The sequence below is a fragment of the Euphorbia lathyris genome, chromosome 9 (genome assembly GCF_963576675.1).
Source record: "Euphorbia lathyris chromosome 9, ddEupLath1.1, whole genome shotgun sequence".
Classification (NCBI taxonomy): domain Eukaryota; kingdom Viridiplantae; phylum Streptophyta; class Magnoliopsida; order Malpighiales; family Euphorbiaceae; genus Euphorbia; species Euphorbia lathyris.
Window position 1 is genome coordinate 51,969,342 of NC_088918.1, and position 15,581 is coordinate 51,984,922.

At 36.6% G+C, this 15,581-nt stretch overlaps 1 protein-coding gene across 2 annotated transcripts; it reads left to right on the top strand.

The window, feature by feature from the left end:
- Positions 1–2,722: 2,722 nt before the first annotated feature.
- LOC136205431 (RNA polymerase II C-terminal domain phosphatase-like 2) lies at positions 2,723–14,595 on the top strand. 2 transcript variants are annotated; one of them, XR_010675949.1, is made up of 17 exons: positions 2,723–3,251; positions 3,455–3,925; positions 4,996–5,206; positions 5,536–5,693; positions 5,779–5,849; positions 5,939–6,044; positions 6,130–6,219; positions 6,421–6,562; positions 6,649–6,953; positions 7,030–7,084; positions 11,382–11,515; positions 11,589–11,642; positions 12,518–12,614; positions 12,864–12,995; positions 13,088–13,276; positions 13,547–13,623; positions 14,226–14,286. XR_010675949.1 is itself a non-coding variant. In XM_065996017.1 (16 exons), exons 1-16 carry the CDS (start codon positions 2,985–2,987, stop codon positions 14,326–14,328), a joined length of 2,505 nt encoding a protein of 834 aa, XP_065852089.1. In that variant the 5' UTR covers positions 2,723–2,984; the 3' UTR covers positions 14,329–14,595. The 2 variants fall into 2 exon arrangements, 1 of the variants encoding a protein (XP_065852089.1); XM_065996017.1 differs by lacking the exon at positions 13,088–13,276 and having other exon boundaries at positions 12,864–13,027; positions 14,226–14,595.
- Positions 14,596–15,581: the final 986 nt, after the last annotated feature.

A 15,581-nucleotide genomic window follows, 5' to 3' on the forward strand; every position in this document is an offset into this window, starting at 1 on the left:
TTATACTATGAGACTATTTTGAGATATATCTTATCGATTTATGTTTTGATTTTGAAATAAAAGCATTTTCAAGAAAATTTTCGATAAAAGATTTTCAAATTGTTAACCCATTTCCAATAAAAGATTAAAAATCACTTTGAATTATGTTGTAAGTCATTTTCGATAAAATGTTTTTAAACAATTTTAAATGAAGCCCATGTCAAAAGGATACTTTATATTTTAGAAGAGCTTACAACTATATTTGCATATATCTAAATTGACATCGACATCATATGAAAAACCACTCACTAAAATTTAAATCCAGTTAACAATTAATAAGTAATTGTACACGAACCTAGTCTTTGAAAGGTAGAACAATCATTCACGACTAGCTTTACTAATTTTTCCTAGTTGGTTGAATTCGAATGGTGCCTATGTCTTTTAGAATCCAATTTTTTTGAAGTGTTCATCTGGATCGAACTACGCGATGTTATTCCTTATGAGTCCAACACCAAATACGTGGTGCAATTATTGGGCTCTCGTGAAATTAAGTAAGATTTACATGATGCACTACTTACTATGCTTAGAAGTAACAACGCTAAGAGATAGCGGTAAATCAGATTCCGAGTTTTTTGATCATTTACAAGGGACTGCTCTCCTAAATCTTTATGTCTTTGATGTTGGTGGGATCTTTAGAAATTGCAGAGGTCTTCCTATATCTTGATATGTTATTCCCATTGATCAATATGACTCTTCATTTTCTGAATTAAAACTTATTACATATGCAATTAGAGTTAATGCTGATCACAATTGGTTTTCGTTATGGGTCGAATGTGATTCAAAGTTTATGGTAGATTCTCTGAGGGGTTGTAGTACTGCGGTTCCTTAGGAGATTATGAAAGAGTGACTTGATTGTTTACATGTGATGGAAACAAATATAGTTTGCTTTTCATTGCCATGGATAGAGAGTAGTGGTGACACTTTTTTTCTTCATTTTGTCATAGTTATGTTTTATGATAGATTGATTACGAGAATTATATAAGATTCGCCTATTGGAGTTTAGCCTTGTACTTTCTCTTTTCTTTTTTCTTTCTATTGTTTTTCTTTAATTTAATAAATTTGGTTCTTAGGTTGATAAAGTTGTCTTGATTGGTGTCAACCTAGTTGAGATGAGTTGAGCTCCTCCTTTGCATGATGTACTTTCACCCAAAAAAAACATATTAAACATTTTAGAGACCTTTTTTTTAATTAATTTATATGTGAAAGACTTAATTATTGATATTTTGTTAGATTATTTATAATTGTATTTGTAACATAATATTTTTTTTTAGAAATAATTGATGTTTGTGTCCAATGTGAGAGTTAAATATCAGGTCGATAAAAGTTAGTTTGCTTGAAATCGTTGATGATTTTTTTTTCTTTAACATTTCATACGTTTGAAGTAAATATGCACTTTTCCAATAACAATAAAAGTAAACCACTTCTTCGAATTTTGTCTTACAAAATTAAATTTATAATTTTTCTTACAAAATTAAATTTATAATTCATGAATAGAAATACTCAAAAGTTTTTTTTTTTTTTTTTTTTTTTTTTTTTTTATGAAAGAATACTCATAAGTTAAAAAATATATATAGCAATATCATGAAAATAATATGTATAAATGGAAACCTAATTTGGGAGCAATGAATGATCTAACGACAATGAAGCGGGCTTTCCTTTTTTACCCTACTACATCAAACGCCATGTCTACAACGTGTTGACCTGACCGCTCTCTTTATTAATTGGAAAATTATAAAATTGGGATAAATTTGAGATCCATCTAAATATTTAGATCAATTATCCAATACATTATATATCTCGATTATTTATTTGTGATTTTTCCAAAATACTCTTAGTATATATATTATGACTTAACCAAAAATATATTATCAACCCGATAGGTTCACAGTTCACTATTTTGCTTTGTAGTGGAAGAAACTGCTGGCTCGCAATTCATGACTTTGTTTCTTCTGCTAAATAAAATTGTAAACTGCTAGTTCGCAGTTCACGATTTTACTTCGCAGTAAAAGAAACTGATGGTTCGCACTTCATAAATTTGCTTCTTCTGCTAAGCAAAATTGTAAACTGCGAACCTATCGGGTTGATAAAATTTGTAAATTCGTTCGATAAAGATGCAAACTAATTTAAAATACTCAAAACTAATATAACAAAGAAATTTATAGATCATATATTGATATATGAAACTGAAATTAGATTACAAAAGATAAAAAATGAAATGAAAAATTGGTTAAATCATAATATATATAAAAACATATTTTAGAAAATTAATTTAAAAATATTTAGTTTGATAAGAAATAATTTAATAGGTTGAAATATATAAAAAATCTCATTTGATTCAATTTTATAATTTTCGAATTAAGAGTTAAAATGAAGTTTAAACTTGCTAGTAAATTAAAGTTTAAATCGGCAAAATTTGATAAATCAAATCAAATTTTATAAATTTTTTTTTTTTAATTATTAAAACCGATTATATCCCCGACAATTGTTAAAATTTATCAATTTTCAATGATTCCGGATGTAAACTTTAGGGATCAATTTATCCTTAATTCCTAGCCCAGGCAAGATGTCCGTACGATCAGGTACTTTTGTAAATTAGGACAAAAGTAATGGTATTATATTAACCAACATTTTCGCCTATAAAATCAGATCCCCATATCTCCATTTGAAACCCCAAAGACGAAGAAGGGTGGGAAGAGGAGGGGTGAGCGCGCGCGAGAGAGAGAGAGAGAGAGAGAGAGAGAGAGGGAGCCCAAAGAGGTCTAAAGGGGCCAAAGAAAGAGAAATTTAAGCGAAGTGTTATAAATAGAGAGAAATTAAAAAAAAAGGAAGGAAAAGAAACGGCGAATCTCTTTCCCGCAATTTTCTTAATTCAATTCCTCACATTTCTCTCCTATCATTTTATCTTCATTTTTGTGTCCTTAATTTCAAACTACCAGTGATTTTCAATGAGTCGTTTAGGGTTTAAATCCGCCGTCTACCACGGCGAGCTCTGTTTGGGTGAACTTGACGCTATTCCGGTGATGGAACACAAATTTCAGTTCCCAAACAACGAGATTCGGATCCACCGGATATCACAAAGTGAGCGTTGTCCTCCTTTTTCTATACTACAAACCATTTCTTCATTTTCTGTACGTTGCAAGCTTGAATCATCATCTCCTGTTGAGCAGCCTCATTTGATCAACCTTCACGCCTCTTGCTTCCACGAATTCAAGGTCTTGGCCTCAATCATTTTGTATTTTTTAGTGTTTTTATTTTGGCTAGTCTTCAGTTAGATGCTGTAGAAATTGCAATTTTCACTCTATCGCTCAAATTCATTGAATTGCAATTGATTTATCGATTGATCTAGTAGTTGTATCTTTGATTGTTCTTGGTTAGTGAATGTTGAGAATGTGGTGAATTATTTTGTTTATTACAGACGGCGATTGTGTTGGTTGGAGATGAGGAGATACACTTAGTGGCAATGCCGAGTAGGCAGAAGAAGTTTCCATGCTTTTGGTGTTTTCAAGTTGCAAAAGGTCTTTACAATTCGTGCTTAGCCATGCTCAATTTGCGGTGTCTTGCTATTGTGTTTGATCTTGATGAGACGCTTATTGTTGCAAACACTATGAAGTCATTTGAGGATAGGATTGAGGTTCTTAGAGCTTGGATTGCACGTGAGACTGATCCGGTTAGGATATCTGGAATGTCAGCTGAGATGAAGCGGTATATGGATGACAGGATGCTATTGAAGCAGTATACAGAGAGCGATTTTGTTATGGATAATGGAAGAATGTTGAAGGCTCAATTAGAGGACGTTCCAACATCACCTGAAACCCAGGACAGGCTTGTCAGACCTGTGATTAGATTGCAAGATAGAAATATTGTCCTCACTCGCATAAATCCAGAGGTATTATCTGCTGGATCAGGTTTATTTGTTGAAATTGTTCCGATGTTTTATGTACTCCAATGCAAGTTGTTTATTTGACGTGGATATATTGACAATATAGTAGGATGATTACATAAAATGCATTCTAGTGGAAAAAAAGAAGATAGTATTAGGTATATCTTAAGTTAAGACTTATAGAGAACTAAGAGCACCATAAATCATTTTGAACTCGGAATGTATGAAATTTGACGCCTGGTATACATAAGTTACTTCCACTAGCTAGAAATTCTCGTTTTATAACTTGGTTTTCTATATTCGAGCTCTTTATCAGTGTATACAACTTCTGTTGTATGTAAAGTATAAAGACAAATATCCATTAGTCTACTTTTGCGATTTTTGTTTTGTGTTTTTACTTATCTCAAGGAAAGAGAATGGAGGTTGATTAGAGCATGGATCGCCATTTTTCTCTCGCTATTCCTCAGTAATCAATGTAGATTGCGTATTCTAATTTCCATACTTGTCCGTCCCCAAAAGGAAATAGAAATTTTCATATGCTATTGAAATAACCATAAAATATCAAGATTCCAGGCATATGAATTCTGTCATAGAACCAATTGAACTAAAGCTGATAGTTAAAGGCCCAATTCATATTAAAATCTGACACACCCCGCATGCAAATGTCTTGAAGTGTGCATTACCATGTCCTGCAATTTAATCAACAAATAAAGTTGCCAGGATTCGAACCCTTAATCACTTGTCAAAGAGGTCATGATACCATGTCATGGAACCAATTGAACTAAAAACCTAAGTTGATAGTTAAAGGCCCAATTCATATTAATATATGACAAATTCATGGATCATGAATTCATGGTCGTCATTAACTAAATTTTGTTTGTGTTCATTCTAAGTATATTTTGGTGGACTTATGATTGCCAAGGTACTGATTTGCTTATCATTTATGTTTATAAGAGTCCTTTCTATTAAATGTTTTACAGACACTTGTCAATTATTTTTTCTTAGCATGTACTTAACTGAGTTGTATAGCAGTCTCCTTTTTAAGTATTGTTGCTTATTTATTTATTTTTGTATAGATTCGTGATACCAGTGTGCTTGTGAGAATGAGGCCTGCCTGGGAGGATTTGCGTAGTTATTTAACTGCCAAAGGGCGCAAACGTTTTGAAGTTTATGTTTGTACCATGGCTGAAAGAGATTATGCCTTAGAAATGTGGAGGCTTCTTGACCCAGGGTCGCATTTGATAGCTTCAAAGCAGCTGCAGGATCGTGTAGTTTGCGTTAAATCTGGCAAGTAAAGGATGTTCAGAATTGTCTTTTTTTTTTTTTTTTTTTTTTTTTTTTCAATTTTCATGTTTTATTTTAGCCTTAATATTGTATGAATTTTGTGGAATTGAAAATAAATTGGTATTTTGGTTTTCTTGTTTTCTGGAGCCTTGTGGGCCAGGAATTGTCTTTGATTAAAATGAAATTGTCTTTAATGCTAAGGATTTAAACAAATTGATGAGGAGGATAGGAGCTATTAAATTAAGTAGTCTGCAGTTTAGAGTAGTGGTTTTTCAATAATGATGTCCTCCTTGCTCTTTACTCGTTCTCAATCTTTCTGCAATCCATTTCAGGCTCCAGGAAATCCTTGTCAAGTGTCTTTCAAGATGGCATGTGCCATCCAAAAATGGCAATGGTGATTGATGATCGATCAAAGGTTTGGGAAGAGAAGGATCAACCACGAGTGCATGTAGTACCTGCATTTACTCCCTATTATGCTCCTCAGGCAGAGGTACTAGAAACGTAGTTTTCTTATTTCTGAACTTATTTATCAATATTTGTTATTCTCTTTCTCAAACTCTGTTACTCATGTTTAGACAGCGAATGCTGTTCCAGTCCTGTGTGTGGCAAGAAATGTTGCATGCAACGTTAGAGGTTGTTTTTTCAAGTAAGAGCCGTTTCACAAGTAATTTATCTAGCAAGATATTTGATTATTCTGGACTGCATTTCTCAGTTGTGATGTATTGCATTGTGTAGGGAGTTTGATGAGAGTTTGATACGAAGAATCTCTGAAGTCTTCTATGAAGATGAAGTGATAAACTTACCACCTGCTCCTGATGTAAGCAACTACATGATGTCTGAGGTATTTGAACCAATTACATCTCTTCGATGCTGGTAAATTTTGTATTATATTTCCTTGTTAACCTATTGTTTTTCCTGATATGTAGGATGCTGGTTTTGTTCCCAATGGCAATAACAACGCTCCTTTTAATGAAGGAATGAGTGGTTTTGAAGTCGAACGGAGATTGAACCAATTGGTAAGTTCTTGTATACTGAGATGAAATTCGCCTGATTTTTTTTTCTGAGCAGAAAGGTTTCATGTTGCTATTGATTTTTTGTTGCACGAAATTGGTAGATAATATATATAAAAGATCGTTGTTAGAATTCACGTGGGTTGTTTTTTTTGTGTATCCAATGGTAACTTGATACTTCACTTTCATTCTCCTTATCTTTATCAGGATGTGAAGAATGTTGCTGACTCAGCTAATCACTCTATGGCAAATTTCCCTGAGTTGAGATCTGAAACTACCCAACCACCTCTTGCATTAATTCCAAATGTTGTTGGGCCAATGCCTTCAGCAACATTTATTTCTTCACAAAGTATGAATTTCACCTTGTTTTTTATTTTTTTCTTTCTTGTGCTTGATACTACTTTTAAGTTCTTAATAAGTACGATTGTCTTTCAGAACCTAGTTTGCTTGGAGCTCCTGTGAGACGAGATTTAAGGATTCACAATTCAGGTCAACCTCCAATTTTATCTAGGGCTCCTTTACCAATACAGCCAGCTTCCATACAGCCACAGGGAGGATGGTTGGTGGAGGAAGATATCAGTAGGACACATCTAAACAATCGACCTTCAGGATTTCCTCAGGAAAGTGATTTACTAAAGCCTGATAAGCTTCGGACACATCTGAATCCATTTGCTCCAAGTACAATAGCTGCTTCCACGAGTTCAGTCTTACATGTGCCACAGGGGAAAGGAGGAGAAGAGGTTTGCCAAATACACTTGTTTCTTACTGTAAACCATTTCATAGCATTATAAGTGAGTGGGATTTTACTCATTGTAGGCATTTGCTGGACATGACATGCAAAAACAAAATCCTTCTGGAAGTCATCCGGCAGGCATGTGATTCCGTCAATTGCTGTAGTATTCTGGTACCTAAATAATTGTATGTTTACTTTGCAATGTGGCTGGGCCTGCTTTGGTTGTGTGGATGTGTTGGTATCGATATTTTAGAGCACCTTGCTAATCTGTTATCAAAGGAGAATTAAGAAGTAGAAGGACCATTTTGGGGTTTAGCCTGTTCAAGTTAGTGAAGTTGTTAGCTCCAGCTTTAGAATATTAGCTGTAGAATGGTACTAGTTGTCAGGTCAGCTAGTCAATTATCCTTCTTTATATGTCATGCGTTGTAAAGGGAAAAGGTATCAATGAGAATTCATAACAACTTTCTCTCTCAATTCTCTTCTGCTCGACTCTCCTATCTTTTTCTCACCTTTCTTAATTCTTTCTAAAATTCTTCTGTCAGCCTAACATCTGACATTGGTATTAGAGATCACCATCTTCTAGCCTAGTGGTGAATGATAAACGATTCTTATCCACAAACACGAGCAACATCCCGACGAACTAAGGAAGCAATGGACGCCATTGAACTACAGCTCAAAGAATTCACCATCAAGTTTCAGGAGATTTCGGAACAAACATCAGAGAGCCGGTTTCAGGACGTTCAGGCTGCTCAACAACAAAGGATTGATTCCATTATTATGGATCAATCTAGTTTCAGGAAGGAACAGATAGCTGCTCACCAATCCCTTGAAGATCTGGTTCGCAGATCTGTCACTGCTTTAGCCAAACTTATCCAACCCTCCACAGATTTTTCACAAAATTCTAGCCAAACACCTAACCCGAGATCTCATCCAAATAAAGGAATTCTGGGTAGTTCTCCTTCCATCACCCAAGGAGGTGAATCCTCTTTTACCAAACCTTCAACAATCCAAAAGCTCTTACCTAAGTGTGACCTTCCTTCCTTCAACGGAACTGATGTCGAAAACTGGACTAGTAGATGTGCGAAATATTTCCAGATTTTTCAAGTAGTAGATAGCCTAAAGATGGAACTGGCTGGGTTATTCATGCAAGGAAAGGCGGAGAAGTGGTACAAGAACTGGCTGCCGTTTCACCCGGGAATCAGCTAGGAAAATTTTGTAACAGTGGTGGAGCATCGATTCCAGGAAACTGAGGTGGATGAGGTGGTGGAACAATTTTTGCAGCTAAGGTAGGCCACTACGGTGAAGGACTATAGGATCGATTCGAAGAACTCAAGCTCAAATTGGAGAAAGAACATCCAGAACTTACTGAGAAATTTTACATGAAGGGTTTAATTGCTGGCCTGAAACCAGAGCTTTGATCGACCGTCCGGTCATATGGGTCAACGGATGTGTATGGTGCAATAAAGCAGGCGAAACTAGAGGAGAAACATCTTAAGGATGTTCTGGATGCAATTCATCCAAATCCTGCTTTCCGATCTCCCATTCCCACAAAACAATGGGCCAATACAAACCCACCAATTCCCAACAGATGATTAAGCGAACTCCCAGAATTTGCTGGAAATGTGGAGATGATATTTCCATGGGCATTAGTGTACCACGAAGAAATTGTTGGCTATAACAGGGAGGAAGAGGGTAAGCCTGGGTAAGAAGAGTCCTGTCCAGATGAAGCAGAAATTACGACGGAGGACACAGAGGAGTCTGAACAGATGTTGGTTTCCACCAATGCCTTAGGTGGTGGCCTGACCAATACGACTCTCAAGCTTAAAGGAAAGTGCACCGATTGCATCTGGTCGATGCAAAATACTCGGTTCAGTTTTACCTTGCGAGTTTTCGAATTAGGAGATTACAACATCATTCTGGGGTCCGATTGGATGCGACATCACACGCTGGTGACATTTGATTTTGAAAATAATCGGTTGCTAGTGAGTAAGGATGGTAAGCAGATCGAAATAAAGGGACTCAGTGAAGAGATGAGTTTGAAGATGATGACATTGCGTTCTGTTAACAAATTGGTTTTGAAAGGGTGGAAGGGGGGTGACCAGTAAATTGTTTTTGATGGTGTTACACACTAACTCAGGCCCAGGCCCTAATCTAGACCCAAAACCAAACCCAAACTCCACAACCATTCCACTTAACCCTAATCCTGATTCCATCAATCCCATTCAAAAATTACTCAACGACCACCACCACCTATTTCAACCACCCATCAGCCTGCCCCCCAAACGATCTCACGATCATGCAATCCCTCTCAAGCAAAACACCGACCCGGTCAACATTCGTCCCTACTGTTACTCCCCCCACCAAAAAAATGAGATTGAGAAACCGGTCGAGGAGATGTTCCAGAGTGGAATTATACGTCCCAGTAACAGTCCATATGCTTTGCCGGTGCTGTTGGTCAAGAAAAAATACGGAATGTGGCGGTTTTGTCTCCATAGGGCTGTTGCAACCACTTTCGATACCGGACTCTGCTTGGAAGGATCTCTCGATGGACTTTGTGGAGGGCCTTCCAACATCGGCTGGTTACAATGCGATTTTCGTGGTGGTAGACAGATTGACCAAATCTGGCCGCTTTATTCCCCTCCGGCATCCTTTTTCAGCCGCCTTTTTTCAGCCGCTACAGTGGCCCAAGCATTCCTTGATCAGGTGTTCAGGCTACATGGCATGCCTCGCACCATTGTGTCTGACCGTGACCGGATCTTTACTGGAACTTTTTGGCGGGAATTCATGCAATTGCTTGGCACTCAATTGCTTTTTAGTAGCGCATATCATCGTCAAATGGATGGCCAAACCGAAAGATTGAATCAGTGTCTTGAGTGGTACCTTCGTAGTATGTGTTTTCTGGTTCCGAAACAGTGGGCTTGTTGGCTGAGTCTTGCTGAATATTGGTACAACAGCTCCTTTCAAGCTCTTTATGGGATGGTACCCTCTTTGCCCATCCTTCCTTCTGTACTTCAGATGTGGCTGCAGTGGAGGATATGCTGCAATCTTGCCACCAAATGAATTTAGCCTTGAAGGATTGCCTTGCTAAAGCTCAAAATCGCATGAAGCAATTTGCTGATTGCCATCGTTCAGATAGGAACTTCAGCCCAAGGGATTGGGTTTTCCTCAAAGTGCAACCTTATAGGCAATCTTCACTTGCTGTTCGCCAATCTCAGAAACTTTCAGCAAAGTTCTTTGGACCATTCCAAGTGGAAGCACGGGTGGATAAAGTTGCACAAGCTCAAGTTGCCCGCTTCTTGCCGGGTGCACCCAGTTTTTCATGTTTCCCTCTTGAAGAAGAAACCTGACCCATCTTCTTCTCCAGTGACCACCCTTCCCCCCATGGATGATGACCCTCCACTTCAACCTCTTAAGGTCTTGAATTCACGCAATGCCTTGGTGGGAGACACTTCTGTTCCTCGACTTCTGATTCAATGGACCTGTCAGTCTGCGTTGGACTACTTGGGAGAACACTGATGCCATTACCCAGCACTTTCCAGATTTTTTCCATTCTTGGGGTCAAGAATGTTCTCAAGCGGGGGGAATTGTTACGTATCAAAGGAGAATTAAGAAGTAGGACCATTTTGGGGTTTAGCCTGTTCAAGTTAGTTATTTCTGTTTTTTGTTATTCTTTTGGTGAAGTTGTTATTTTCAGCTTTACAATATTAGCTGTAGAATGGTACTAGTTGCCAGGTCAGCTAGTCAGTTATCCTTCTTTCTAAAATTCTTCTTACAATGTTTCAATGCATAAACAGAACAAATATGTTGGGTTGCACTAGTAGTCTGGAAAAATATTTAAACGAATCTTGTACCTCCCAAGAAAAAAGATAGTGACAAAAAGAGGAAAGTTGAAGAGTCACTGAGGGAGAGAGAGAGAGGTTGGCGTATGACCATTTGGTGGGGGAGGCAGTAGATGGTGGTCTGAAAACAACCTCACGACCTGACCTAAGAGTTGCCTTTGCTATATTCAGGGCTCTGCTGCTTTGGTGAGGCAAAAAGGTACAAAATTGGTGTCTTAGTCTCTGGGCTTGCATGCAGTAAGCTTTTGGCTACTGAATTGAAATTGTAAACAAGCTTTTGGGACTAATGCCATTGCAGTGATGACCAATTTGTTGATGCATAAGTATGTAGCCTAACATTTATCTGCATGATTTGAGGATGGTTCAACTTCCAAGCTAGATAAGTATATGCTGCTTCAGTTCAAGTGTTTGATCAATTGATCATAAGGAAAATTTGAGCTAGCTGTGTTAATTGGTTCCTATTTAATGGTGCTGTTATATTCACTGCAGAAAGGAGAGTTTTGCAGATGACATTAATTGAATATAAAGTACATGCTATTAGTGCTTTCAAATTATGCGTAGAAAATGGTTTAATTGCTGATTGAAATATCTTGTAGAGGTTGGCACTTCTCAGAATCCTGTCTCATCCAATAGCAGAGAACTTCAAACTGAAGCTGTGAAATTGAACATTCTACCATCTCACTTGTCTATTGGAGTACTGCAAGAAATTGGAAGAAGATGCAACTCAAAGGTATATAGTTTCTCAGGCCTGGATTTCTTTTGCATGTAGTTTGTTTTTACCAAGGTTCACAATGTATGTGTAGGTTGAGTTCAGATCTGTTGTAAGCACAAGTAAGGACTTGCAATTCTCGGTCGAGGTCAGTTAACAATGTCATTCCCTGCCATTTCTTATATTTGATCAAATTTTCAGTTTTTGGTAATTTCGCAGGGCTGTTCATGAAAATGATTACTCAACTTCAATTTGTCTCAATAAAATCACTCAATTTTGAATTTTGTCTCAATTAGGTCACTTTGATGATTTCAATGATTAAAAAGCATTGAAATGATGATGTAGGTGATATGTCAGTATGAGTCAACTCAGATATCTGACCGAAACGACACATGACATCCACGTGTCAGTTATTTTTATGGAAAAAAACTAAATTTTATTTATTTTTTCATAAAAATAACCGACACGTGATAGCCATGTGGCGCATACGTCGATGTCATGTGTTGTTTCGGTCAGATATTTGAGTTGCAACTACATAAATTCAGTGACCCATGGTGCATTTAACCCGCTTTATGTGTATTGAAGTGTTTGTATAGCAACCTGAAATCATTAAACCTAGTCGATTGCTGACAACTTGTTTTTAGATAGTGACAAATTATGTCCACTAGCTTGATGGTTGATTGACTTAACAGTGTTCTTACATCAGTACTACATTGCGATAAATATATTGCACTCTGTAATTATGCTTTCTTATCAGTTCTGCTATTTTTTTTCTCATTTTTGTTTGTTTCCTTATATTTTTGATATTTAGTACGGAATCAACTTGAGAGGTAAACACAAAAACTGTCCCTGTTTCTTTTATGTTGCTCTGCTTGAATTCCAGTTTTGTTTTAGAATTATAAGAGGCTATAGGATGCTCCTCACTTGATGGAAAAAGCTCTGGATTAATCTGATATGCCAGTTATTTCCTTTGTTGCTTTTGTGGGCTCCAACAAACTTATTTTCCTGACAAATTTGATTCAGGTTTTGTTTACTGGTGAGAAGATAGGTGTTGGTATGGGTAAGACTAGGAAGGATGCTCATCAACAAGCAGCTGAAAATGCCTTGCACAGCTTGGCAGGTAAGATAATTTACTGATCTGATTTTTCTAGGACTGTTATCTTTTCAGGATATTTTGCATATATGTATGGTAGTTTCAATTTAGTTAATGCAATCTCGGAATAGTGTTAAGGATGACAGTGCTAGATAATTGTTTTCAATCTTGATATTGTGTATTCTTCTTTCTTGCTCCTTACCTATTGATTGTGCTCTGCAAAAAATGATCTGTATTAACTAATACTCAGGTGTTGAATATGTCTGTTGTTCTCAGAAAAATATGCAGCATATATTGCACCTCACTCTGGTGTGGTGGACCATGATTTTGATAAGCTATCACTGAGGAATGAAAATGGATTTCTGTGGGACATAGTCAATCCTGGATCAAGTGAAACGGAGCCAGAAGGTGCTGGTTTAACTAAAGAACGTACTAGTGAGGTGGGGAATTTTCTATGATGCACTGGATTGTTGATTTGATTTACTTGTCCAAAACAATAGGTGATGCTTGGGTAAAGGGTATGTGAGCAAGAAATTTCTAGAGGGGTTTTGGTTATCTGAAGAGAGACCACTCCTTGTGAATTTCGCCTTGCACCAACACGTGGAAGCTAAAAAACAGTGAAGGGAGTGAGCTGGCTTCATGTCTGCTACTGCTGCCTTATGCAGACTCCATTTAATCCTGTTTAAAAGGTAAGCACTTGGGGGGTCAGACCCTTGTTTGTTCTACCCATTATCCAAGTATTGCCATGCTGAATCACATATTTTTGTGTATTTTAAAGCAAGTGAATATAAGTTATGAAATGGACAAACTGAACCTTGAATGCCAATATTGTCTGCATATTGGGAAAAACTGTTAACTGCCTTGTCTGTTTTCCTAGAATCTGTTGAATACCACATAGTTCAATGTATGTATTCCTTGAATGCTGGTTTGATGTTGTGTGCTTGAAAAATGATTAACAGGAAGCTGAAGTTGAACCTGAGACCACTTCCTCTAATTTTGTCAATCAGCAACATCCCAAGCGTGCGAACTCACCAAGGTGACAATAGAGAAGTAGTTATTTTATTTTGTGGATTCAATATATATAATTTGGCCGTCTTAGCATAACCAGAAAGTTATTTGGCCATTTGAACTCAAGTTGAAAACTTCTTTACTTTACGTGTCTTAAATCATTACAGTAATGAGGTTCAATTCAGAGTTGTATACACTTTTACCCGTTGTAGTATTACCAAAGAGTTATAAGAAGTGTTTTGTGCTCACCATTAATTTATTGTCTGAATCAGAGGGACTTAAACATATCATTGGTCTTTACTTGGAAATGTTTATATTAAAAGCCTGTGAGCTTATTGTGGTAAAATGTAAAAGTGGGGCTTAAAGGCAAATCTCAAAATATTTACGGACTGAAGGATATCTACATCCCTTTGGTGTGATGACTACTACGATAATATATATATAAGGCTTCGCATCACTTTTTGAACAATTGAGCTGTGTTAATATTGAATGGACAATTTATCAGGCCGAGCTTGTCATAGATGATGAGTGTCAAGAACGTGATTACGAATATGTAATAATTGTTTCCCTTTTTGTAAATATTGCTTTTTATTATTATTATTTATTTATTTAAATGTTTTTGTGTACCAGATTGTCTCAATCTATTCCTAAAAGACCCAAGGAAGAATTAGGGCGTGGTTCACAAAGTTTACCGTTATCATGGCAACAGAAGAATGGACATCATTTTTCATAAGTCCCTAGTTAGCTGAATGTCTTAGGTTTTTTGACGCACCATCTTTTTGGTTTCTGTAGTTGGTCAGAAGGGATATTGTGCTTAAAAGTATGTATGAAGTATGGTGTAATTTAGGTGTTATTCCATTCTCCCAAAACCACCATTCTCTAGATATGTCACTAATTTGCTTCAGTAATTGTTGTTTTTATATCCCCTTGTTTGCCCCTGAAATTTAGGGGTCGATTTTATTTTATGTTTTTTTAATTGAAAATTAAATAATGAAGAATTGAGTACTTAAGGTAAGATTTTGAGGTATCTTAACTGAGAAATTGTTTGGTAACGACGCATTTGGAACATTTTAGAGAAATCTCTAATGGTATTGTTTGGCGAACAGAGGTTTGAAATAGTTTTTTGGGTTAAAACCTTTCATTTTGAAAAAGTTAACTTTAGGAGTTTTTTTAAGGGAAAATTATAATATTGGGTCAAATTGGAGACTCATTTACATATTTAACCCACTTACTTAACATACATGTTTAGACTATGTTTGTGTGACTTTTCCAAAATACCCTTACATTTTCATCTTCCTCCCTTCCCCGTGCTGGTTACGCGAATGTTGCTCTTCCTCCAAATGATTCCGAGACGTTTGATCTTCATCTCTTCCTTTAAATTTTGTGAAATCTGCACCATTTCTCCACATCACCATGTATTTCTCTTCTTCCTCTCTTAATCTCTTGATTCTTCGTCTTCCTAATCCTAGAAAACGAAGTCATGGTTATTCATCTTCATGTTCCTGCTTGTTCCTTGCTTTCTTTCTTCTTGTGACCATCGAAGAAATGGTGATTCTACGTTATTTTCAACGTTTTTTTCCAGTTTATCATATTGTTATTGTTGATTTTAAGGGTGAAAGGGGCGAAAAATGTAAGTATCTACTGTTTTCTCTGCGTTTTTTCAGAAAATCACTTCGTGTATGATTTCGAGATGAGAAAGAGCCTGAAACGCGACGATGTACTTAGTGAATCGATTATTTCGCGAAGTCTGCGAGTAGAAAAGTTCATGATTTCACTCGCAAACTTCGAGAAAGCATCGATATGCGACGTAGATCATTGCGTTTCAGACCTCGCAGACTTCGCGAAAGCATCGATTCGCTAAGTAAAATCATCATCTTCCCTGCACATTTATATTTGCATGCTTCGCTAATCCTCATTTCGTGAATCCAAATCATCATTTTTTTCTGCCTAACATGATTAATTTTTTGTGAAGGTGGTTGAATACAT